This window comes from Mesoplodon bidens (genome assembly GCF_964165515.1).
Source record: "Mesoplodon bidens genome assembly, chromosome: 9".
Taxonomy (NCBI): Eukaryota; Metazoa; Chordata; class Mammalia; order Artiodactyla; family Ziphiidae; genus Mesoplodon; species Mesoplodon bidens.
In genome coordinates this window covers 91,564,060-91,591,833 of record NC_138166.1, presented here as the reverse complement: position 1 = coordinate 91,591,833, position 27,774 = coordinate 91,564,060, and the positions used below count along the sequence as shown (strand labels likewise).

Genomic DNA, 27,774 nt, shown 5'->3' with positions numbered 1-27,774 from the left:
AAGTGGATTAAAGTTTTACTGAGCTCTGCCCACCAGAGCAACAGTCAGCTCTACCCACCACCAGTCCCTCCCATCAAGCCTGTTAGACAGCCTCATCTACCAGAGGGCAGACAGCAGAAGCAAGAACTACAATCCTGCAGCCTGTGGAACAAAAACCACATTCACAGAAAGATAGACAAGATGAAAAGGCAGAGGGCTATATACCAGATGAAGGAACAAGGTAAAACTCCAGAAAAACAACTAAATGAAGTTGAGATAGGCAACCTTCCAGAAAAAGGATTCAGAATAATGATAGTGAAGATGATCCAGGACCTCGGAAAAAGAACGGAGGCAAAGACCGAGAAGATGCAAGAAATGTTTAACAAAGACCTAGAAGAATTAAAGAACAGGGCCTCCCTGGTGGCGCAGTGGTTGAGAGTCCGCCTGCCGATGCAGGGGATACGGGTTCGTGCCCCGGTCTGGGAGGATCCCATATGCCACGGAGCGGCTGGGCCCGTGAGCCATGGCCGCTAAGCCTGTGCGTCCGGAGCCTGTGCTCCGCAACGGGAGAGGCCACAACAGTGAGAGGCCCGCATACCGCAAAAAAAAAAAAAAAAAAAAAAAAGAATTAAAGAACAAACAAACAAAGATGAACAATACAATAACTGAAATGAAAAATACACTAGAAGGAATCAATAGCAGAATAACTGAGGCAGAAGAACGGATAAGTGATCTGGAAGACAGAATGGTGGAATTCACTCCTGCAGAACAGACTAAAGAAAAAAGAATGAAAAGAAATGAAGACAGCCCAAGAGACCTCTGGGACAACATTAAATGCAACAACATTCGCATAATAGGGGTTCCAGAAGGAGAAGAGAGAGAGAAAGGATGAGAGAAAATATTTGAAGAGATTATAGTCGAAAACTTCCCTAACATGGGAAAGGAAATAGCCACCTAAGTCCAGGAAGCACAGCGAGTCCGATACAGGATAAACCCAAGGAGAAACATGCCGAGACACACAGTAATCAAATTGGCAAAAATTAAAGACAAAGAAAAATTATTGAAAGCAGCAAGGGAAAAATGACAAATAACATAGAAGGGAACTCCCATAAGGTTAACAGCTGATTTCTCAGCAGAAACTCTAAAAGCCAGAAGGGAGTGGCATGATATACTTACAATGATGAAAGGCAAGAACTTACAACCAAGATTACTCTACCCTGCAAGGATCTCATTTAGATTCAATGGAGCAATCAAAGGCTTTACAGACAAGGAAAAGCTAAGAGAATTCAGCACCACCAAACCAGCTCTACAACAAATGCTAAAGGAACTTCTCTAAGTGGGAAACACAAGAGAAGAAAAGGACCTACAAAAACAAACCCAAAACAATTAAGAAAATGGTCATAGGAACATACATATTGATACTTATCTTAAACATGAATGGATTAAATGCTCCAACCAAAAGACACAGGCTTGCTGAATGTATACAAAAACAAGACCCATACATATGCTATCTACAAGAGACCCGCTTCAGACCTAGGGACACATACAGACTGAAAGCTAGGGGATGGAAAAAGATATTCCATGCAAATGGAAATCAAAAGAAAGCTGGAGTAGCTATACTCATATCAGATAAAATAGGCTTTAAAATAAAGAATGTTACAAGAGACAAGGAAGGACACTACATAATGATCAAGGGATCAATCCAAGAAGAAGATGTAGCAATTTTAAATATATATGCACCCAGCACAGGAGCACCTCAATACATAAGGCAACTGCTAATAGCTATAAAAGAGGAAATCAACAGTAACACAATAATAGTGGGGGACTTTAACACTTCACTTACACCAATGGACAGATCATCCAAAATGAAAGTAAATAAGGAAACAGAAGCTTTAAATGACACAATAGACCAGATAGATTTAATTGATATTATAGGACATTCCATCCAAAAACAGCAGATTACACTTTCTTCTCAAGTGCGCACAGAACATTCTCCAGGATAGATCACATCTTGGGTCACAAATCAAGCCTCAGTAAATTTAAGAAAATTGAAATCATATCAAGCATCTTTTCTGACCACAACGCTATGAGATTAGAAATGAATTACAGGGAAAAAAACATAAAAAGACACAAACACATTGAGGCTAAACAATATGTTACTAAATAACCAAGAGATCACTGAAGTAATCAAAGAGGAAATAAAAAAATACCAAGAGACAAATGACAATGAAAACACGATGATCCAAAACCTATGGGATGCAGCAAAAGCAGTTCTAAGAGGGAAATTGATAGCTATACAAGCCTACCTCAAGAAACAAGAAAAATCTCAAGTAAACAATCTAACCTTACACCTAAAGTAACTAGAGAAAGAAGAACAAACAAAACCCAAAGTTAGCAGAAGGAAAGAAATCAAAGATCAGAGCAGAAATAAATGAAATAGAAAGAAAGAAAATGATAGCAAAGATCAATAAAACTAAAAGCTGGTTCTTTGAGAAGATAAAGAAAATTGGTAAACCTTTAGCCAGACCCATCAAGAAAAAGAGGGAGAGGACTCAAATCAATAAAATTAGAAATGAAAAAGGAGAAGTTACAACAGACACCTCAGAAATACCAAGCATCCTAAGAGACTACTACAAGCAACTCTATGCCAATAAAATGGACAACCTGGAAGAAATGGACAAATTCTTAGAAAGGTATAACCTTCCAAGACTGAACCAGGAAGAAACAGAAAACATGAACAGTCCAATCACAAGTAATGAAATTGAAACTGTGATTAAAAATCTTCCAACAAACAAAAGTCCAGGACCAGATGGCTTCACAGGTGAATTATATCAAACATTTAGAGAAGAGCTAACACCCATCCTTCTCAAACTCTTCCAAAAAATTGCAGAGGAAGGAACACTCCCAAACTCATTCTATGAGGCCACCATGACCCTGATACCAAAATCAGACAAAGATACTACAAAAAAAGAAAATTACAGACCAATATCACTGATGAATATAGATGCAAAAATCCTCAACAAAATACTAGCAAACAGAATCCAGCAATACATTAAAAGGATCATACACCACGATCAAGTGGGATTTATCCCAGGGATGCAAGGATTCTTCAATATACACAAATCAATCAATGTGATACACCATATTAACAAATTGAAGAATAAAAACCATATGATCATCTCACTAGATGCAGAAAAAGCTTTTGACAAAATTCATCACCAATTTATGATAAAAATTCTCCAGAAAGTGGGCATTCTACCTGAACATAATAAAGGCCATATATGACAAACCCACAGCAAACATCATTCTCAGTGGTGAAAAACTGAAAACATTTCCTGTAAGATCAGGAATGAGACAAGGATGTCCACTCTCACCACTATTATTCAACAATAGTTTTGGAAGTCCTAGCCACGGCAATCAGAGAAGAAAAAGAAATAAAAGGAATACAAATTGGAAAAGAATAAGTAAAACTGTCACTGTTTGCAGATGACATGGTACTATACATAGAGAATCCTAAAAATGCCACCAGAAAACTACTAGAGCTAATCAATGAATTTGGTAAAGTTGCAGGATACAAAATTAATGCACAGAAATCTCTTGCATTCCTATACACTAATGATGAAAAATCTGAAAGAGAAATTATGGAAACAATCCCATTTACCATTGCAACAAAAAGAATAAAATACCCAGGAATAAACCTACCTAGGGAGACAAAAGACCTGTATGCAGAAAACTATAAGACATTGATGAAAGAAATTAAAGATGATACCAACAGATGGAGAGATATAGCATGTCCTTGGATTGAAAGAATCAACATTGTGAAAATGACTATACTACCCAAAGCAATCTACAGATTCAATGCAATCCCTATCAAATTACCAATGGCAGTTTTTATGAAACTAGAACAAATCATCTTAATATTTGTATGGAAACACAAAAGACCCCGAATAGCCAAAGCAGTCTTGAGGGAAAAATACGGAGCTGGAGGAATCAGACTCCCTGACTTCAGACTATATTACAAAGGTACAGTAATCAAGACAATATGGTACTGGCACAAAAACAGAAACATAGATGGAACAAGATAGAAAGCCCAGAGGTAAACCCACGCACCTATGGTCAACTAATCTATGACAAAGGAGGCAAAGATATACAGTGGAGAAAAGACAGTCTCTTCAATAAGTGGCGCTGGGAAAGCTGGACAGCTACATGTAAAAGAATGAAATTAGAACACTCCCTAACCCCATACACAAAAATAAACTCAAAATGGATTCGAGACCTAAATGTAAGAGCAGACACTATAAAACTCTTAGAGGAAAACATAGGAAGAACACTCTGACATAAATCACAGCAAGATCTTTTTTGATCCACCTCCTAGAGTAATGGAAATAAAAACAAAAATAAACAAATGGGACCAAATGAAATTTCAAAGCTTTGCACAGCAAAGGAAAGCATAAAGAAGACGAAAAGACAACCCTCAGAATGGGAGAAAATATTTGCAAACGAATCAACGGACAAAGCATTAATCTCCAAAATATATAAACAGCTCATGCAGCTCAATATTAAAGAAACAAACAACCCAATCCAAAAATGGGCAGAGACCTAAATAGACATTTCTCCAAAGAAGACATACAGATGACCAAGAAGCACATGAAAAGCTGCTCAACATCACTAATTATTAGAGAAATGCAAATCAAACTACAATGAGGTATCACCTCACACCAGTTAGAATGGGCATCATCAGAAATCTACAAACAACAAATGCTGGGGAGGGTGTGGAGAAAAGGGAACCGTCTTGTACTGTTGGTGGGAAAGTAAATTGATACAGCCACTATGGAGAACAGTATGGAGGTTCCTTAAAAAACTAAAAGTAGAATTACCATATGATCCAGCAGTCAATCCCACTACTGGGCATATACCCAGAGAAAACCATAATTCAAAAAGACACACGCGCCCCAATGTAATTGCAGCACTATTTACAATAGCCAGGTCATGGAAGCAACCTAAATGTCCATCGACGGACGAATGGATAAAGAAGTTGTGGTACATATATACAGTGGAATATTACTCAGCCATAAAAAGGAAGAAAATTGAGTCATTTGTTGAGACGTTGATGGATCTAGAGACTGTCATACAGAGTGAAGTAAGTCAGAAAGAGAAAAACAAATATCGTATATTAACGCATGTACATGGAACCTAGAGAAATGGTACATATGAACCGGTTTGCAGGGCAGAAGTTGAGACACAAATGTAGAGAACAAAAGTATGGACACCAAGAGGGGAAAACCGTGGTGGGGTGGGGATGGTGGTGTGCTGAATTCGGCGATGGGGATTCACATGTATACACTGAATTGTATAAAATTGATGACTAATAAGAACCTGCAGTATAAAAAAACAAACAAACAAAAACAACTAATACTAAGCTTTCTTTGAGTTATTTGTATGGAAATATGTTAATATAAATGTTTCTGGCATTACATGAAATTTCTAAAAATTTTATATGTTCTGGTATAATGTTATAAGTCATAATTCTAGTTATTACTGTAAAATGTATATCTCAGAAATAACTAAATTTCCTTGTCAATTGCATTATTATGAACTTTCATCAAATCTTTAACCGTGGTCATTTTTAAGTCTTTTGTCATTTACAGACAGTTGTGGGTGTACTCTGATGCTTTGGAAATATGTTCCTATAACAGGGTTTCATCTTCAAGGAATTCATGGAAAAGACTGACAAGTACAGGTTTCTGGTAACTGACTGTACTGCTGAACTGAATCAATAAGCATTTTCAGAACTCTAATGGAAAACTGATGAACTCATAAAAGTGCTAACAAAAGATCAAGATGAAAAAAAGTTAATTACATGGGACTGAGTGAACTGATGAGGATGATTATAATTTTTGTGACTTTCTGTTTGACTTAAAAAAAAATCCCACAAGGACTCAGAGGCAGAAAATATACAAATCAATTTTCACTGCAAAGTAAAGGAGCTGTAACAGTGGAGGATTACCGGACTGAATGTGAATATTATGACATAGTATGAGTGTGTTTCGTGTTTGGTAATTGCAATCACTGTTGCTCCTGTTGTGGTCATCCATTTACAATGGTTGGTGTCAGTCTATTTATCTCTTGTAAAAATAAAATACAGTGTGTGTGTATGTGAAAAAAAAAAAAAAAGACCCAGGAACTAGGAGAAGGAAAAGGTTTATTATGCTTCTCTTTTTTAAAAAAAAAAAAAATTCTTTTGACTTATTAATAAAGTATAGAGAAAATTGAAATAAAAAGAGAGAAAAGTACAGTAGGACCATCACATTCTTAAGGAATATTAAACAATAAAAACAAAAATAAATCATTTAAAAAAATGGTCCACATCAAAAAAAATCTTAAAAAAAAAAAAGAATAAAGGGGGACAAGACTTCACAGGACAGTTGGGGCCAGGTTGAAGGAGGTTAAATGCCAGGTCTTCAGTAATGGAGAGATAGACCTTGAAAAGGGTCCATAAAGGAAGTTGCATGCGTCTTCACTGAGGAGATGAGGAATATTCATGTCATGAGACCACACCATATTCACTGAGGAGATGAGGAACATTCATGTCATGAGATAGAGGTTTAACCTCGACAGGAAGTTTCTTCCAACTGGAGAGTCTGTGATGTGGCTTTGAACCCTTTGGCAGAACCACTCTCAAAGGGCAAGAAAATATTTCTGTTCTCATTGCTGATGCCCCGTGGAAGTGATACCAGGAGCCTCTCCATCTAATAAACCCCTGACACATTTCTACACTTCAAATGTGAGGACTGTGTGTTCATAATGGATGAGTGGATGGGCTGTCAGTGAGTCTGTCTTTTGTTTTTTAAAATCCAGTCTCTACTACATGTCAGCTTCAGAGGCTGACTTAAATGATGGAGCATTCCGTGGTAGAAAGTGCATGGGCTTTGGAACTGGCTAGCCTTGGGATGGAATATTAATTCAGTTATGCATCTCCAACCTTAGGCAACGTACCTAACCACCCTGAGCCCCAGTTTTCTCATCTATACAAGGAGACATGCCTACCTTATAGCAAAGCACTTAGCTCATTTTCTGAAAATCTAATATGTCAAGCACTAAGTCCATCAGATGAACCTACCACCTGATCCTATCAACGTCTTCATTAATGATCAGCATCAGCATCGTGTTTTCATCCTGGTTAGAACTTCTCCAAGCCGTTGGATTGTAAAGCTCGGATACTTCTTTCCTAGGAGAAATAATGTGGGGAAAGTTCGGTAAATTTACAATAAGAGGATCTGTGTTCAAGGCGAAGCTCAAACAGTAGGTGACTGAGACTTTGGACAGTGGGTTTAAACCAGCTTCCCAGGACTGATGTGAACATTGGTTGAGGGGAAAGCTGTGAAAGTATTATAAACCCATAAAGCTTGATGAAACTCTTAGGCAGAAGGGTAAAATGCTATTATGCCATGTCTTTGAAAGAATTCAACTGACATTTCATAGCCCTTGAACTTCTACACGAGTAGTCCTTTGCTAAAGTGTTTGTAGGCAGAAAGCCTCCCTCTCTGAGGCTCACTTTGCTCCTTTCTCTGGTCTTCGGCCTCCAAGACCATATGCCCCTCTCTCACTGGCATTAAAGATGGTCTGATTCTGGCCTGGTTCCTGCACAGGCAGTGGGAGCTTGACCTGTCTGCTGAGCCCCAGAGCCCATAGCTGCCAAAGAGACCCAGCTGGAGCTAATTTGCTGGGCTGAGTCACAGTGTCTGGTTGGAACAAGTTGGGCGTATCCTTGGGACCCCAAAGACACACAAGAGTCTCTCTGGGACCTTCTCAGTGCTCACCACTTTGCTGAGTTCCTCGGTGTGGGTGGTGGTTAAGCACAGTTGCTCCCTTCTTCTGAGGAGCTTCTTTTTCCAGAGGGAAGGTTGTCATAATGCACTTTTTAACAACCATGAGTTCTTCAGGACTCCCTGTCATTTAGGACTAAATTGTTTGGTGACATGATAATCACTACAAAATCCAAAGTAAGGGGAGGTCAGGGATGGTTAGCAGAGCTAGAGAAGGTTTATTATTGGTTATCCAGGGGATGTTCATGAAAACATTCATTAGTGCTGCTCAGGAGGAAGAAAATGGTGTCAGCAGAGTAGCCCAGCATGGCCAACTTCCATGGGAAAGCACCAGCAATCAAAGAGAGCCTTGCCTCAGGATTCCAGAGGCTTAGATGGGCCAGCATAGCTGGCAAGGGCTGACACTGCAGCACAGGGACAGAACTGTGGCTTGGGAATGCAGGGATTGTGAGTTCAAGTCTTGCTTTTGCATTTTACATTGTGTCATTTATTTCTCTTCTTGTTTCCTTAATTTTGGTCTTGAAAAGAATTCCATCAAACGCTTGCAGAATATTCACCCTCAGGTAACCAGTAAATTTGTCTTTGGGGAGTCGCTTAGAGAATCAGACCCTGGCTTCAGGTTATCAGAGTCAGGAAACCTGCATCCTAGTCTTAGCCTTGAAGCTGTTCCACTCCTTGACATGCAAAGTCCGGTCCATGGGCCAGCAGCATTACCTGGGAGCTGATTAGTAATGCAGAATCTCGGGCCCACCTAGATTTGTGAATCAGCATCTATGCCTTAAGATCCCCAGGTGATTCATATGCACATAAAAGTTTGAAAAGCACGGGTCTAGATGATCAACTCAAGGAAGGCAAGGTTTTTTCTGTCTTCTTCTTTATTATTTTATATCCACAGGACCTATCTAAAGTTTAGCACATGATGGCTGCAAAATCCATGAATCTTTCTCTGACCTTGAGCATGTCCAAACTTCTAGGGACTTTGTAAACTTCCAGTGACTTTGTAAACTTCCAGGGACTTAGTTGTAAAGTGGTGTAGGGAGAGAGGTGGTGAGTGGAGATGGGGTCAACCTTCAATGGTTGAAAAACTGACGTGAACATTAGAATCACAGGTGGTAGTGGTGGTTTTTATATGGTTGTCTTTGACCTACTAAGTCAAAAGCTCTGAAGATGGGTCATAGGATTTGTATGTTTTAAAATTTCCCTTTATGTTCAATAATGTTTATTACAATAGCATATATTAAAAAAATCTTTAAATGTCCCTCAAGAGGAAATGGGTAAGTACAATGTAATACAATTCAGAAATTTAACTGAATGAAATAGAGCTACACATGTAAACATGAATAAGCCTAAAAAATTTTTTGCAAGAAGAAACTTGCAGAGGAGGTGTGAAGTATGGTGCTGTTTACTTAAAGTTAAAAAAAGTCCATATGTTTGTAATAGAAACATACTTATGTAGTAAAAGTGTAAAGTCCTAGATGGGAAAAATAAACACCAAGTTCAGGGTAGTAGTTAACTCTGAGAGGAAAGAAGGGGCTTGGATAGGAGCTTCATGTTTTATTTTTTAAGAAAGAAAGAAAGAGTAAAGAAAAAAAGTTGCATTAACAATGTGGAAAAGTAAGATTTTTAAAAAAAGGAATCAATACATAATTATTCATGGTTCTATTCTCTCTAATTTTTCTGAATGCTTGAAATATTCCATTATAAAGCAACTACAACAAAATTGTTCTGGTGATTGTGAGGCAGACAGTTGGCATCTGGGAATTCTTGCCTTAGATGCTTCTAAGGACCTTTCAGTTCTAAATATGTTTGTATACAGAGAAGCCTCTCCCAACCACCCTGTCTTGTTCTCACAGATGACCCATGCCTATTAGGATGTGCCCAAGGCCTGTGGCTTCTCTGCATTCTGTCCTGATGAGATGCAGCCATTTCTCATGTTTGTGCTATTGGTGAAACCCAGCAATCTAACTCTGCTTTAAGGACCTAGCCTGCAAGGCCTCCTCTCTGTTGTCTGCTTCTCTCCTTTACAAAAGCAGAAGTTCTGCCCTATAGCTATCCTAATATTAGAGCTCTAACCTTAGGGTTACCACCTGCCCCCCCTTCCCTAAGCTGCATTCATTTTCATAACACCTTCACTGACACTTCAGTTCAATGGTAGGACTTAGTTGCTCTGCAAATCCCAAGAGTCTTCATTGTCTACCCCAAGCATCACCATTTGCAATCAGTTCTCTTATTGCTGTACCTGCTTTCCTAACTTCCTTTCTATACCAGAGGTGTCCCTAAAGTTTAATCAATAAGGATGACACCTGTTGGTCTGTGACTCAGGGAACATTAAGAAGGTAGAAGTGGCTCCAACAGCTGGTATCAAGTGAAATTTTAAATTAAATTATATTATAATTATTTTTAATATACTCTACTGCAGTAGTTCTAAACCAAGGGTGATCTTCCCCTTACCCCACCCCCCACCCCCACCCCCCTGGCCCCAGCCAAGGGACATTTGACAGCGGCTGGAGACATTTTTGGTTTTCACAACTAGGAGAGTGCTACTGGCATGTAGTGAGTAGAGGCCAGGAATGCTGCTAAACGTCCTACAGTGCACAGGACAACCCTCCCCCCCATAACAAAGAATCCCCCATCTAAAATGTCAGTAGTGCTGAGGTTGAGAAACCCAGCTCTACAGACCCTCATATCATGAACATCCCCCTATCAGTGAGGGAGAGTAGATGGGGCTACAGTCCTGTAATGTGGGACCATGGAACGAGGGATATAGGACTCCCTGTGAACATATGTATAGACCATTTCTGTATCATTGTCATGGCATGGCGGGGGGTAGGGAGGTGTTGCTGTTGGAGATGGAAGATGAGAAGAGATTAAGGAAAAACTGGAAAGGGACAAAGTCCAGGTAGTTGGGAGAATAGAGGGAAGCTGCCTCTGATGCCTTTGAACTTGGCACTTGGCTATAAATGACACTTTTATGCTTCAAAAATACAAGATAGCTTATTTTAAAATATTCCCAATACAAAATATGGTGGATAGTTCCAGTGATGGCCCCGAGTGAGTCATGCCATCCTGTTTACACTTGCCTGCGATGTGATTTTGCAGTTCCTCTGGTCAAGAGGTGGTGTCTATTTTCCCACCCCATGAATCTGGGCTGGCGTTGTCACTTGCCTTGACCTGAAGAATGTGGAGGGGGTGATGATGTGTGACCTCTGAGGCCATGCAGCTTTGGTTTTCTCCCTCTGGGAACATCTCTACCATCCTGTGAGGACTCCCAGCCTGCTAGAGCCTCTTTGAGAAAAAGGCCCAGGCGTCCAGTGTCCCAGCCCAGCCCTCTCCAGTCTTCCAGCTCATTGTGCCTCTGTCAGTGAACCCAGGTGAAATCAGCACATCCACCCAGCCAACCCACAGAGTGGTGAGAGATAATAACTCTTGCCTGTCGTAAGCCACTACTCTTTGGGGTGGTTTGCTACACAGCAACAGATAACTGGACATTGTGTATAAGGGACTTCATCTGAAGCAGTGGATGATATTTTTGCTTTAGAACATGTGTGTAAATGTCAGATCATGGTTAAGAGAAACTGAGTCCTTCCTCCTTTGTTTCTTGTAGCACTTCTCGGAGCTGCTGGATGAGTTTTCCCAGAACGTCTTGGGCCAGCTCCTGAACGACCCTTTCCTCTCAGAGAAGAGTGTGTCGATGGAGGTAGAGCCGTCCCCAACGTCCCCGGCGCCTCTCATTCAGGCCGAGCACAGCTACTCCCTGTGTGAGGAGCCTCGGGCCCAGTCACCGTTCGCCCATGTTACCGCCAGTGACAGCTTCAATGATGGTAAACCCAGAGCAGGGGAAGCAGCTGGGACCTCGGCACCTTTGGCTCTGACCTCCTTGAGGGTGTGGAGTGTGTGTTATCATTAGCGCCCCCTTCAGCCACATACCTGCTGTGTGTGGCCTTGTGCTTGGGCCATGGGGAAATGCAAAGAGGAACAGAATACCTCTCTCTACCTGAGACTGTGTACTCTGGGAATTTGCTAGAGCTGAATGGTACTAATTGCTTTCTCTGACCCTGTGGACTGGGCAGCAAAGCATCCTTTTGCAAATCAAGTTGGCCTATCTGGTTGATAATTCCAGTACATCCATTGTTTCAGAGGTCATGCCATTTTTTTTTCTGAGAAATCATTTTTGTGACCATTCTTTCCGTAAACACTTCTTGGGCATCCTCTTAACCTATTTTCAGCATGTTTCATTGACCCCATGTATAGGAGATCTTGGCTAGCATTCCTATGACTTTTTTCATTGGTTACCCTTTCATGTCCATTATCAATGCCATTAGTATGGTATGTGTTAAAGGTTTAGTTTTCCTGGCCTTAGAGATGTTCAGATGTTTTGACTATTAATCCATAGGCCTTTAATTGGTATAGGCTGTATGTATACTTCTAAAATTTAATTTTCTATGTTTGTTTTCCTAGAAGTATAATCAGCTATTTTAGTATCTTGAGTTAAGTTTTGAAAACTATATTCTCTAATACTAGTTTGACATATGCTCTCTTCTCCCAGGAGAATGAAAAGAGTGGGGGATGGTCACTAACTTGATGTCCCCTGGCTTGACCTGGATGTCCCCCTCCCTTCCTATACCACTGTACACACGGCAACATCTTGTGAAGTGGCTACCTACAGAACAAGCTCCCTCCTGCTTCTTTGGGTCAAAGGCAAATGCTTCCTATCAACTTCACAAATAGGCTATTAGCTTTGTGGAGGAATCCCTCCTCCAGTTGGGGTTCTTAGGTCTACTACTGGCCTCTAAAAGAACCAACTCTGGGATCAGTAAAACATCATATCTTGGGACAGAGAATGCTCTAGGTTTTTTCTTTCCCATCTCAGATCTATTCTTCCTTTGATTAGAAGTTTGCTGACCAGCAGCCCAGGAAATCTGGCCTTATATCCTCAGTGAAGAGAAGGACCTGAATCTGTGGGTGGATTCTTTCTTGATTGGACCCTCTGGAGCCTTAACTGTATTCTCAGATTTTTCCTGACAAGAGGTCAGATGCATGATGATTTAATCCTTCCTCTCTGTGGTTTGTCCACTTTCTCTACCTCAAATCTGGAGAACAGGGTGAGGGGAAGACTCCTGGGAAGGAAGGGAAGAAGTAGAGCTAAAATAATTTGAGGATGTGGAGCTGTTTTGAGGGTAAAATGAGATGATGTGTTTAAAGAACTTAGGACAGTGCCCACCACACAGCATTTCAATAAATCAGTGTTTCCTCTTTCATCTTCTGTTGTTGTAGAGTTGTTATTGTTCTTCTTCCTGATCCCCTTCTTTTCCTCCTTCTCCTGCTTCTGTTTCTTCTGCTTCTCCTCCTTTTTGTCTTTCTTCTCCCCTCCTCTGCACTCCATCTTCCATCCCCCTCAATTTCTTATTAAATCACTTCCAGGAATGACCTCAGTTCAAATGCAGGAATATGGTCTCTGTTATGACTACATACTCCTCATTTTATCATTACACAGAGGACCACTGTAAGGACTCAGCCTTCTTCGGGGTTTTAGCTTAGATAAATTCATGCAGTCCCTGCCTTAGTTGTTTTATTTTTAAAGTAGACTCTAGCACTAGATGAAAGGTTGGACTAAATTGACCTTTAAGATTTGTTTCCAATCCTGAGGTTCTATGTGGGTATGGTTTCTGTTTAATATTTGTATCTGCATTTGCTCATGGTTTTCCCTGTATTCTCTTTACTGCTTTGCCTCTGTTATTCCTACAATTCCTTTGATGTCTCTATTTCAAGCCCTACTTCCTTTGTGGAAGTCACTTCTAATACCTCTTGTATTAGTTATCTACTGCTGTGTAACAGATCTCCCAAAATTCGTGGCTTAAAGCAGTAGTAATCATTCATTACCTCTCATGATTTCTGTGGATCAGGAATTCAGGACTGGCCCACTTAGGTGGTTCTGTTTGTTGACTGAAAAAAAAATGCACAACCTAAAAGTTGAGAATTATGTTTTTTTATTTGGCGGAATTTCTGAGGACTTAAGCCTGGGAAGCAGCTTCTCAGATAGCTCTGAGGGACTGCTCGGAAGAGGTGAGGGAGGAGCCAGGATATACAGGAGTTTTTGCAACAAAAACCAGGTAGTCAGAACATCAAAAGATTACTGTTAATTAAAAAAACCCAGACATCTCAAGTTAGTGAATTTACCATTTTGCTCTGTATAGGAAGATGCAAGTGTCTGGGCTCATTGAAATCATTCCTTTGATATGCACCTTAACTATCTAAGGCCAGTATCTTGTCCTTTCCCATCCTGAATCCCCTCAGGGTGCACAGCTGGGGACAGATGCAGTGGCTAAGGGCTTGATGGCTACAACATCCTTTGTTTGCTGATATGGCAGGTGGCATTCTTTGTCCACATGGTTCAGGTTCTCTCGTGAGGTTGAAATTGGATGTTGGCTGAGGCTGCAGTTATCTGAAGACTTTTCCAGGATTAGAAGACCTGCTTCTAAGGTGGTTCCATTACATAGCTGGCAAGTTGATGCTGGTGAATCAGTTCCTCTCCATGGCGCTGCTTGAGTATCACCACAGCATGGGAGCTGGCTTCCCAAAGAGTGAGGGATATGTTGGTGGTGTAGTGGTGAGCATAGGTGCTTTCCAAAGAGTGAGAGAGCCAAGACACCACGGCAGGAGCTAAAATACTTTTTCTGACCCAGCTGTGGAAGTTACTCTGTCAGTCACACAGGGGAGTCCTGATTCCTTGTGTCTGGGGACCATACAAGGACGGGAATGCCAGAAAAACAGGATCACTGGGGGGATGTCTTAGAAGCTGACCACCACACTTCTTCTCATAGTGATGTCTATAAACTGGCTTCTTCCATGTCTGAACTCCTTTATCACATGTTATCAGTGCCTTACAGTGTAGCCATTCATTCTCTTAGTGGTTCTTGAGTGGTGAAGGGAGAAGGTATAGGAGACTGAAAGAAGCATGTTTCCAGCCTTTGGTGATACATCAGGGGAGACACCTGCTCTGCGTGCCCCATCACTGTGCAGACACACTGGGCTGCAGGTATTTGTGATCAGGTTACAGTTTCCTGGCTTCTAGCAGTTGTCTTGTGCAGGATCAAGCACAGTGCCAGGTAGAGGTATGTATTTTACAGGTGTTTTGTGATTCATTTAAAAAATTTATTCCTTAGCTATTCACTGAGCACCTACTTTGTGCTTAATCTGCCACCGGCTATCCTAAGCACTGGGGGATAAAGACTGAGCACAATTTATAAAGATCTTTGCTTCATGGAGTTTATATTCTAGGATGTGAGGGGGGACTAGGAAATAAGAAAAAGTAAAGAAGTAAACTATGTATATTTATTCAATGGTGATCAGTGATATACAGAAAAATAAATCAGAAAAAAAAATAGGGAGATGTTGGAGGAGGGGGGAGTTTCTTAATCCATTCAAGTTGCCATAACAAAATACCACAGACTGGGTGGCTTGTAAACAACAGAAATATATTTCTCACAGTTCTGGAGGCTGGAAGTCTGAGATCAGGGTGTCAGCATGGTTGGGGAAGAACCTTCTCTGGTTGCAGACTTCTCATTGTGTTCTCACATGGTGGAAGGAGCTGGGGAGCTCTGTGGGGTCTCTTTTATAAAGGCACGAATTTCATTACAGAGGGCTTCACCCTCATGACCTAATCACCTCCCCAAGGCCCCACCTCCTATTACCATCACTTCGGGCATTAAGATTTCAGCATATGAATTTGGGAGGACACAAACGTTCAAACCATAGCAGTGGGGGAGTTGAGATTTTAAATAGGATAGACAGGGAAGGCCTTTCTTTGAAGGTAGTATTTGAGCAAAGATCAGCAGATGAGGGAAAGAACTAGGTGTAGGTCTAAGAGGCTTCTAGGCAGAGGAAAAGGCAAGTGCAGAGGCCCTGTGTCAGGAGTGTGATAACAATATAGCAATACCTATATTGTTATCATCTGTGGAGCTAGTCAGCCGTTCAGCAGCCTTGTTTCTAGACTATGCAGATTAGAGCTGGCCTAAACAATCTGGGCAACTTTCCCCTTCACTTCCGTGTTTGTTGAACACCTACTGTGTGTCAAGCACTGTCGTAGATACTGGTGAGACAACGATGGTAAAACTTACACCCAGACTCTAGGGAAAATGCCTTGTACCCCAATACTTGATCAGACCGAATATGAGCAGTGTCCCAAAAGGAAAAGAAACTAGAAGTTCGGAAGACAGAGTGTACGCCCAGTGAAGATCACAGGAAGAATTGCATGAACAAGGCAGAATTTCGTTTGGGCCCTAAATCATTGAGTAGAATTGAAACATTGGTGATGGTCGGAGGGGAAGCACATAGTGGGCAGAGGGCTAGGACACTGATTCTTCTAAACCAAGGCCCCGACTAAAATGTTTGCAAATAAGCAGGTTTCCAAAAGTTGAGGGTCCCTTTCTCTTCCCGATAACACTATTTCTTTGCTTTTTAATGCTAATCAGTATAAATGCAGCATAAAGGAACTCATAGGTGCCAGCTATACTGATAGCTTAGTGTGGGGAGAAATGATCAGTCAATCTTTTCCAGGAAGCTGTCTTATCGTTAGACCAAAGCACACACCATTCCGTTCCCCCAATCTGGCCCCTTCTTCCATTTAGAGGTGCTATACTGCTGTGCACAAAGAATGTGTCGCTTGCCGTATTGTATCAATAAACAAAAGATGTTGTGGCCATCAAGCCGTCAGCCAGACTGTGCACCCCGAGGGGATTCAGTATGGAAAAAAGCAGGATCCTGGCCCTAGAGAGTTCTGGTGCATATCAAAGGAATGATTTCAATGAGCCCAGACTCTTGCATCTTCCCACACAGGGAAAAATGCTAAATTCATTTCCTTGAAGTGTCCGGTTTTCTTCAATAAACAGTAATCTTTTGATGTTCCGACTACCTGGTTTTTGTTGCAAAAAGTCCTGTATATCCCGGCTCCTCCCTCACCTCTTCGGAGCAGTCCCTCAGAGCTATCGGAGAGGCTCTTTTCCAGGCTTAAGTCCTCAGAAAGTCCGCCGAATGAAACATAATTCTCAACTTTTAGGTTGTGCAACTTTTTAAGTCAACACTGCAATAGGCCATGCTGGTAATTTGCTGAGAATAGGTACAGTGGGTCAGATATATTTTGCAGAGAGTTTCTGATCCACAGTTCATCTTTGTTAAGTACCAGTTTCTCTCTGAGTTAAAGCTTTCTATGCCAGCTGTTTTTTTCTAGCCACACAGCATGCGGGATCTTAGTTCCCCAACCAGGGATCGAACCCGTGCCCGCTGCAGTGGAAGCACAGAGTCTTAACCACTGGACCGCCAGGGAAGTCCCAGCAAAAGCACTTTTATAAGTAGGGGATAATGAACATGGATGGGAACCATTTGGGATGTGTGAAATCAAAGGTAGGCAGTGTACATGAATGGATGAGGAACTTGCCCAGGAAAGCTTTGTCGAGTTCCTGGCTTCAGTTGTTTTTCTGTGGATATACAAATGTTTGGGAACAGACTTATTTGATTCATTTGAACCCCAATTTGCATCCGCCTTACAGGAGGATTAATTCACAAAGATCCCTCTGGAGTCAATGCTCTCTTAAGCAGATTGCCTTCCTGATCGAGGAGGATGATAGTTCTTTAGGCAACGCATAAATAGGCAGCATTTTAAAATTACTGTTTGGGGCTTCCCTGGTGGCGCAGTGGTTGAGAGTCCGCCTGCCGATGCAGGGGACATGGGTTCGTGCCCCAGTCCGGGAAGATCCCACCTGCCGCGGAGCGGCTGGGCCCGTGAGCCATGGCCGCTGAGCCTGCGCGTCTGGAGCCTGTGCTCCACAACGGGAGAGGCCACAACAGTGAGAGGCCCGCGCACCGAAAAAAAAAAAAATTCCTGTTTGCATTAAATTTAATATTCTTCATCTTTTGCATTGTTTAAACAGCTTAAGCAAAACTAGGAATTCTTATTTCTAGTGATGGATAGTATTTCATTATATCTCAGGAAGCCAATGATTCCAATCTTCTTGTCCAGTTTTACTGAGATTAAATGCAATTCTTCTGTAACTGCTTCCAAGCCTGAAACAAAGTGATAAGCTAAACAGTTCAAGTACAGACGCTCTCTCAGTTTACTGGATTTCTCTCTTTTTTTCCCTCCCTCTTACTCCCTTTTCTCCTCTCTTTCTCTCTCCCACCATCATCCTTCTTTCTTTCTCTTCTTCCTTCCTTCCTTCCTTGTTCTTTCTTTGCTCACTCTTTTCCCTCTTCCTCCCTCCTTGAACCACAGGCCAACTATATTGGGCAAATGTAGGTGTTCTTATCCTGTTAGTGTATCATGTTCTTCAGATGGACTGTAGACCCCTAAAATTATATGCAAAATTTTGGACTGTCACCATTTGTCAGTTTTCCTGCTGAGAACATTTATAACTTTTTTTAGATCCTCAAAAGAGTCTGTGACCAAAAGAAGGTTGAGAAACACTAGTCTAAGATTACACAGGAGTCATCTGTCTTCAGGGCTGAATTTGACTGTAGACTTCTCTGAAACACTTGAGTTAAAGAACTTCACAAAGTTTGGCAACCACAGGAGCCAGTCCTAGGAATGTGGGCTCGACCTTCAGAACCACCAGAAAGACATCCTACATTCAGCTCGTTCATTTCTGCCCATGATTAAGGCTGCTAAGCAGGGTTTTATGTTCTTTAAAAAAAAAAAAGTAAGGAGGTTATAAAGAGATAAGCAGAAGCTTCCAAGTAGATTGAAGAATAAAAAGCTTATATGTGAATGACCAAATCTTGCACCTCACCACCTGGAGGGTATCTTCATGAGTTACTCTATTTTGGTCATGTTCCTTTGTAATTAAATTGGGATGCTAGGTATTCATTTGCTTTGTTAGTTAATTTCAGTCTTCTTCCTAAAGAAGAAACTTAGTGGTGCTGGATGAAGGCTGTTCAGAGAGAACTAGACATGGCCCCTATCCTCCAAGATGATATAAGAACCAAGTTGGAAATAATATAGAATATCAACAGATTCAGCATAAAATATATTAATACATAAGTGATCTACTGGCACCATGCACAAGTCAAGGTAACTTTATTTTGGGTAGAATAAAGGACTATAACTGTGGCTCTTCCAGGTCTAGAGAGGGACCAGCACATAAATAATAATCATCTTCCTTCAGGTTAGCCTGGTTACACTTCTAGAGGAGTAGGGCAAGTGATGGCTGGGTACATTGGCTTGGTGTGGATATCCTAAGTTTAAGGAGCTGTTTTCATAGGTGGGAATGAAAACAATACTCTGTGAGCTAAGCATGAACAATGCTGCTGGTATGAGGTAGCCTGATGGAAGGCGGAGACTCAGCATTTAATGGGAAACAAGGCCTTAGGAAAGTGGGATGGTGTTTTTTTTTTTGGAGACTAGAAGAAGAAAATGATGTCTCGTGGCTGATGATGCCAGAGCAGGGAAGGTGTGCATGGATATAGCAATGCAGGGAGAAGTGGAAAGGCGTGTACCATCCATGGCAAAGAAGAAATGGACTTTGAAAGGATTAGATGAAACCCAAAGCAGTATTAGCATACACCATCGGGTATGCTGAATAAAGGGCAGAGATGAGTCATGCGTGACTTAGGTTTCCTGTTTGCAGTGGGAAGACCTCTTGATGTTGAAATATTCCAAGGCCGTGGGACCTGGGAAAGAAAGTCACAGAGAGATGAAAAATAACTGTATCTTCATCACATTTGATTAGAGCTGTGGGTCTGAGCTGAAAAGAGCATGGGTCTGAGCTGTCTTAGAGGGGTAGATTCTAGGGTAAAAAGAAGGCAGATATGTCTGTCATCTACCTACAGAGAGTAGCTGGGTCCCCTGACATGGATGCGCTACAGAAAGAACCTGATGTGCTTGGGGTAGACAAGCAGAGGAAGAGCCTTCCTTTCCGACTCTGAAGCCTGGGCTAGTGGTGTATGCTTTTTTGCTATTCATCATCCTTTTGAGATTACCTTTTATTATCTTTTTCTAACAGGTTAAGAAAATAATGATACTTACCCCCTTTTTAGAAGTGAAATAATGACTTCTTCGTTTGCCTGGCCATTGCAATGCTAGAATGGTATAAGAAAGCAATATGTACAGCTATCTAGCGTTAAACTTACTCTATTCATGGGTAAGAGTCATTAATTTTCATGAAGGAAAAGAAATGTACACACAAGGTTTTTTTGCGTGTATATACTAAGTAAATCTTTTGAAATCAGTCATTTGCTCCACAGATATTTATTCAATGAATACTTTAAACACAGTATCCTATGGGAAGACCTGAGATGCCAAATGCAGAAGGAGTATAGCAATTCATCTCTGGAATCAACTTGCCCGAATTGGAATCTGGACTCTGCCACTTACTAATGGTGTGATCTTGGGCAAGTGGTTCAACTCTTGTGTTTCTTTCCTGATCTTTTTTTTGCGGTACGCGGACCTCTCACTGTTGTGGCCTCTCCCGTTGCGGAGCACAGGCTCCGGACGCGCAGGCTGAGCAGCCATGGCTCACGGGTCCAGCCGCTCCGCGGCATGTGGGATCTTCCCAGACCCGGGCACGAACCCGTGTCCCCTGCATCAGCAGGCGGACTCTCAACCACTGCGCCACCAGGGGAGCCCTTTCCTGATCTTTAAAATGGGAATAATAGTAATAATAATTAACCTTGTGCTGTTTTTGGGGGGAGTAAATGAGTTAGTATGTATTAAGCATTTATAACAGCACCTGGCAATTAGTAAACACTAAATACATATTAGCTCTTGTTATTATTGCCTTATGTAAATTACCACATAATTAAATACATAGTTTATCAGCTGGCCACAATATGAACACCAGAGTAAGGGAAAGAGGTTCTGTAAGCACAAGCACAGAAAGCATGGAGTGAGGGAGGTGTACAAGAGAAATCGCATCAATCACAGAAACCTGTGTAAATACGTGAAGACATTTAGGACGGTGCCTGGCACACAGAGAGCTCTCAGAACATTTTAGCTATTATTTGCTGGTGTTAAACTGGAAGTCTTAACCTCAGGAACATTGGATTAGGAGTCCATATAAATGAAGGTGAGAAGTATAGAAAGAACCAATATTGTACCTTTTGTAGTGGCTAATTATGGGCTCAAAATAACATTAATTGAAGAATACTCACTTTTGGCTAGAGATCTGTTTCATCATTGATCTCTTGCAAAGCATTATGCAAGAGGGCCCAGGAGCAGGGCTGTGGGTCTGGTTTGCCTGGGTGTGGATGCCAGGTTGGCTGTATACCAGCTGGGTAACGTAGGGTGAGGGAGTTAATCTCTTAGTGTCCTTGTCTATAAAATGAGGGTAATCATAGTATATACCTTCCAGGGTCACTCTTAGGATTAACTTAATTAATATATATCTAAAGCACTTGGAATAATGCTTAGCACATAGTAAACACTCACAGTTCAGTGTTTGCTATTTTTACTATTTTCAACACTTCTTCATGCCACTCACCACTGGAGGTGATTTCAGGGTCCAGGCACTCAGGGAGGGGACCCTGGGTGGGCAGGCGCCTACCTTCTGTCTGAACGTGCGGTGGGCTACAGCTTAATATGATTCTGACATATTCAACTGCATTCCTGCCCCTCTCCCAGCCTCCAGAACCCAGCCTTAGCATTTTCCTTTAAGAGATGTTTACATCAAAAGTCGGCCAAGATTTGCCAGCTCCTTTGAAATTTTTCAAAGGGCAAACACAGTTATCAAATGCTGAAGGATTTAGATGAGGCATACTTCTTTAATTTACAAAAATTTCCTTTTTACTTTAGACATTATATAAATAGCTAATGGGTACATATATCTGTATATCATGTAAGTGGTATTTGTCCTATGTGATTTCTCTTTTTAAAAGTACACAGACACACCATATATACATATGTATATGAGTGTATGTGTATATATATATATAATACACACACATATATAAGACATATTTATAAAGATACTACATACTCCCAATTTAGAGTTTAATCTCTTTTTTCCCCCTTCCCAGGAATCAGTATCTATTCAGTGCCATTATTTACGCAGCACATGTGGAAATGATTGAGGACCTGCATTTTGGTGTTGCCTCTATGTTGGCTTTGGTTTGTGGGGTTTTTAGCTGCTATCTTGGTAATCTCAGCATCTAGCCCCATTGCTCAAAGCTACTCCATTTCATCCTTGGATATGAAGGACTCATTGCCATGAGACAGTGGCTTGCTTTTATTTTCTTGCTGACAGCTAAGTGGTGATGCCGAGGAAATTTACCAGTCGAGTCTGACCTTTGATAGGGAGCTGTTTATTTTATTTCATTTTCTATTTTTTTATAAAGTTATTTTATTTATTTACTTTTGGCTGTGTTGGGTCTTTGTTGCTGTGCACGGGCTTTCTCTAGTTGCGGCGAGCCAGGGCTACTCTTTGTTACGGTGTGCAGGCTTCTCGTTGCAGTGGCATCTCCTGCTGTGGAGCATGGGCTCTATGTGTACGGGCTTCAGTAGTTGTGACACGTGGGCTCAGCAGTTGTGGCTCGCGGGCTCTAGAACGCAGGCTCAGTAGCTGTGGTGCATGGGCCTAGTTGCTCCATGGCATGTGGGATCCTCCCGGACCAGGGCTCCAACCCGTGTTCCCTGCATTGGCAAGTGGACTCTTAACCACTGCGCCACCAGGGAAGCCCAGGAAGCTGTTTAAATAAAATCAGATGATACGCTGGTTGTGCTTCTTACTCCCCACAGTGCACTACTGACCTTATTGGGTGATGTTTTCCTTCTGAAATGAAACTTAAAAGGCATATAGACACAATTTACAAAAAAAAAATTTCTCGCTCACTATCTGAGCTTCAAGTATTAGAAACTGGACAGTATATAGAGTGTATACTGAATCTTGTTTTTGTAGTTTTTTTTTTTTTTTTTTTTTTTTTTTGCGGTACGCGGGCCTCTCACTGTTGTGGCCTCTCCCGTTGCGGAGCAGAGGCTCTGGACGCGCAGGCTCAGCGGCCATGGCTCACGGGCCCAGCCGCTCCGCGGCATGTGGGATATTCGCGGACCCGTGCACGAACCCGCGTCCCCCGCATCGGCAGGCAGACTCTCAACCACTGCGCCACCAGGGAAGCCCAGGAAGCTGTTTAAATAAAGTCAGATGATATGCTGGTTGTGCTTCTTCCTCCCCACAGTGCACTACTGACCTTATTGGGTGATGTTTTCCTTCTGAAATGAAACTTAAAAGGCATATAGACACAATTTACAAAAAAAAAATTTTCACTCACTATCTGAGCTTCAAGTATTAGAAACTGGACAGTATATAGAGTGTATACTGAATCTTGTTTTTGTAGTTTTTTTTTTTTTTTTGCGGTATGCGGGCCTCTCACTGTTGTGGCCTCTCCCGTTGCGGAACACAGGCTCCGGACGCTCAGGCTCAGTGGCCATGGCTCACGGGCCCAGCCGCTCCGCAGCATGTGGGATCCTCCCGGACTGGGGCACGAACCCGTGTCCCCTGCATCGTCAGGTGGACTCTCAACCACTGCGCCACCAGGGAAACCCCGTTTTTGTAGTTTTATCAATAACTCAACCATCTAAGTTCTAAGCCATGGTACTCTGCTGATCTTTTGCCAGTGAAATAAAACTACAAAAATAAGGTCACGTAGAAAAATTGTAACATATTCTGCTGATTCCCTTTCCCTTTATCCTTTGTTAACCCCCTACCTCACAGGTTACATTTGTCATTTTGTTTTCTCCAATTTGATCTTTATTTCCACTGAGGGACAGAGTACAAGCCAATACCTAGTAGTTCAGAATGAAAGCTGTTTTCTCTAATTTCAACTGCCACTGGAATGTTCTCACCAAACTTCTGGCTAACTTTCTTCAACTGAAATCATTTATTTTATTATATAATTGGTAGATCAAATCAGTCAGTCTACAAATATTTATTGATATGGTTCACCGTTGGTGGTTTAGAGGAATTATTATGGGAACAAGGTGTAACTATTTGTTGCCATAGATTCTGATGGAATGGATTTAATTTCTTGTATATACATGCAGCTGTATTGTATCAGCCAGCTGTATTCCTGCATAACAAATCACCGCTAAACTCATTAGCTTTGACAGCCATCATTTGTTGTTAGAGTTCACATGTCTGTGCCTTGGCTGGAGGTGGGCTGATTTAGGCGTGTAGGGTCAGGGGCAGCTGGGTGATTTTGCTGATTTCAGCTAGATTCACTCACATGTCTAAGGCTGAGAGTTAGCTGATCTTGGCCAGGCTCATCTGGGAGCAACTCTGATTTATGTGTCTGTCCTCCTTCTGGGATCAGTAGATTGTCCTGGCACATCCTTCTCATAAGTGTGATGGCAAAGGTACAAGTGCGTAAGTTCAGTTGTACAAGTGCATTTCAAGACTTGACTTGTGTTACAAAGCTAACATCCTTTTGGCCAAAGCCAGTCATGTGGCCAATCCCAGGGTAGGGATTAGTCCCCAGTGGGAGGGCACTGCAAAATTACATGGCAAAGGACAGGGATAGAGGGACAACTGAAGAACTGGAGCCAGTTATGCAATTTATAACATATATTAAGGTACTCATTGACTCTTATTAAGTCAAGGGACTCTAAAGGGGCCACTTGACCCACTAAGGCTTCTACCTAATAATTACCATCATAAAATATGAAGCAGAGCCGGCAGAAGCAGGCCATGTCCATGTGCGATCATCCAGGGACAGTATATTCCCAGTATAGGAAATTTAGAAATAGTATGAAACTAGAGAAAAAAAAAGTCACTCATGTTCTGAATTATTCTCCAGAGATATTTTTACTATTTTGACATAATTCCTTTCAGTCTTTTTTTCTATCAGTTTCTTCATTAATAGTACATAAATTTATATTCAGGTTTTTTCCTTAATATTCTATCATAACTCTTTGCCTTGTTATTAAAAAGGGTTTAAACATGTAACATTACTGGCTGCACAATATTTCCATTGTATGGATGTACCCTAATTCATTCACTTTGCCCTTCCTTCTTACTCTTTTGGTTACTTTCAGTGTTTTGTGATTATAAATAATGCTGCAGTGAGCATATTTGTGCACACATCTTTTTAAAAAATATATTTATTTATTTTATTTTATTTTTGGCCGCATTGGGTCTTAGTTGCAGCACACAGGCTCTTTGTTGTGGCACAGGGCTTCTCTCTAGTTCTGGCACGCAGGCTCCAGGGCACGTGGGCTCTGTATTTGAGGTGCGCAGTTTCCCGAGTGCGTGGGCTCTGTAGTTTGTGGCACACAGGCTCTCTAGTCGAGGCATGCAAGCTAAGTAGTTGTGGCGTGCTGGCTTAGTTGCCTCACAGCACGTGGGATCTTATTTCCCTGACCAGGGATCAAACCCACATCCCCTGTATTGTAAGGCAGATTCTTTACCACTGGACCACCAGGGAAGTCCCTGTGCACACATCTTTATCTACATGTTTAGTTGTTTCTTTAATGGATCGGGAGATCTGGGTTCTGCCACATATTTGCTGTGTGATTTAGGCCTGCATGTTAGTTTCCTCATCTATAAAAACACATATCTGAGGTTGATGGCCTTAAACTTCTTTCTAATTCAAAAAACATCTTTCAAGGTAGAGTAATAAATTGCCGTACTGAAATGGAAGCATGAAGGCAACACCAGTTGTTTGTCCCCAAAAGGTTCAGGGTAGGAGAGGCAGCTTCCTTGGGCTTTTCTCTTGCAAGAGTTCAGGGGAAGTTTTGTTTCATAGTTCACATATCATTATTTGTCCTTCAGTGTCCATCTCTGATACAGCAAAGATTATATAAAAAATTTTAAAATAGGGGTGTAGGCCATTGAGCGTGAAGAATATAAACTATCTTGGGCTTCCCTGGTGGTGCAGTGGTTGAGAGTCCGCCTGCCGATGCAGGGGATACGTGTTCGTGCCCCAGTCCGGGAAGATCCCACATGCCGCAGAGTGGCTGGGCCTGTGAGCCATGGCCGCTGAGCCTGCGTGTCCAGAGCCTGTGCTCCGCAACAGGAGAGGCCACAGCAGTGAGAGGCCCGCGTACCACAAAAAAACAAAACAAAAAACAAACAAAAAGGAATATAAACTATCTTGACCTATTTTATGAATGTGTGTGCTTTGAGAATGGCTTAGCCAGATTGGAAGAACTAATTTCATTACCTGCCTCTATTTTGCTTGTAATTTTGTATTTGCTTTTTGTATTTATTTTTACCTATTGTGCCTTGTGAATTATGTTTCATCACAGTAGTTGTAACCACACAGCCATGGGATCTGGCCTTATCTCACCATTTCCTGGTAATTGCATGTGACCTTTTCCTCAGGGATGCCTCCTTAACTGTTAATTTTAATATATACTGAGACTATATTTCATCTTACTATCTCTCTTCCAGTCTCTGCTAGGGGTAAATATTGCTCAGTGTGGACAGGCTGTAAGTGCTGACAAGGCAGAGGTATGAACACATCATTGCTGAGTGGAGAAAATGTGATCTGTGCTCTCTGTCTCTCCAGCCCCTCCTGACATCTGTCCTAAGTGTGTCTTCCTTACAGGTGGCAGAGACCTCATGCCTCAGCTCATTCTGGGAGTGGTGTTAGGTGCTTCATTTGGTTCCTCATCCAGTTGCTTCCCCAAGCTGAGCTGGGGGGCCCATCTGCCCAGCAGGGTTCTGCATCAAGTACAGTGTGGTCTCCATCCTCTGGCTGCCTTCAAAAGGACCTTTGTTACCTGCCCCTCCCGCTCGGCCAGGATGTGGCGCACACCCCGGGAATGATGGAAATCCTCCATCACCCCGTAGCACTCAGCAGCTCCATAGAACCAGCTCTAAAAGCAAACACCTTCAACCAACCTAAGTCTTGCCCGTCTTTATTTGACCTCAGGAAATAAATTGGGGCTGGAATAATTAACTGAGTCAGTTAGAAATTGGATTTGGGGGAAAATTATTTTCCATGGTGCATGTGAATCTAACCTTTCCCTGTGTTTGAAGGAAGTTGCTTATGAAATACAACCTTCCCTGGTGGCGCAGTGGTAGAGAGTCCGCCTGCCGGTGCAGGGGACATGGGTTCGTGCCCCCGTCCGGGAAGATCCGACATGCCACGGAGCGGCTGGGCCCGTGAGCCATGGCCGCTGAGCCTGCGCGTCCGGAGCCTGTGCTCCGCAACGAGAGAGGCCACAACAGCGAGAGGCCCGCGTACAGCAAAAAAAAAAAAAAAAAAAAAAAAGAAATACAACCTTAACAATTGCGAACTTTAGTTTTTAGCTTCCGTGCCCACTCTTCACTGCCCTCTTGACAGTTCTGAATGATGTTCATGTACCTTTTCATAAGAAAAGTTGAGCCCAATTCTTGAGTGTAAAATAATTCATAATGTGAATGACTTTGCTCCCCTGGACAGTAATAGTTCATGAAGCACCTGGGGTGTGTGTGTGTGTGTGTGTGTGTGTGTGTGTGTGTGTTTAAACATTTTCATAAAGCAAGGGAGCATATCTTTGCTTTATTTTAGTCTTGTTTTAGTAAAACTGGTAAAGGTGAGGAATGCTGACTTTGGGAATCTCTGACTTGTTTTCTCTTGTTCTGCACCTGTTTGCAGCCTTCTTGCTATTGTTCCCTTTCCTGCCCTCCTCCCTCCTTTCCCAGGGCTATGCTGAGGTACCTGCTCTGATGTAACTTGGTAAGAAATGCAGGGTACCATGCAGGCTCCCAGGAGAATGTCACTGAGTGATGGAGGTGCTTCTGTCTGTTCGTTGCTATTGCTTTGTTGTGATCCCCAGGCCCGTGATCGTCACGAAAGCCAGAGGCAAGCCAAGACCAGACTTGGCAAGATGCCGCCCTTTCCTCTGGATGAGCATTTCATCCATTTCAGCAAAGGGCAGATGTCTGTTACAAACTCTGAAGTTTCCTAGAGGGCTAAGTAAAATTCTGGAAGTCTAGGTCAGGTGTAAGGCATAAGTGGCGCTGTAGAGAAGCAGACTAGGACCAATGATGGGGAGTGAGAA

General features: G+C 42.0%; 1 protein-coding gene across 2 annotated transcripts in view; it reads left to right on the top strand.

Moving 5' to 3' along the window:
• CREB3L2 (cAMP responsive element binding protein 3 like 2) overlaps positions 1–27,774 on the top strand; it is a 122,418-nt gene that overhangs the window by 59,012 nt on the left and 35,632 nt on the right. For both annotated transcript variants that reach the window (XR_014016687.1, XM_081244470.1), the window contains exon 2: positions 11,410–11,626. Coding sequence is in view for 1 of the 2 variants with exons in the window: in XM_081244470.1 (XP_081100596.1) it covers positions 11,410–11,626 (217 nt within the window). In the remaining variant the exon portion in view is untranslated. The remainder of the gene's footprint in view (positions 1–11,409; positions 11,627–27,774) is intronic.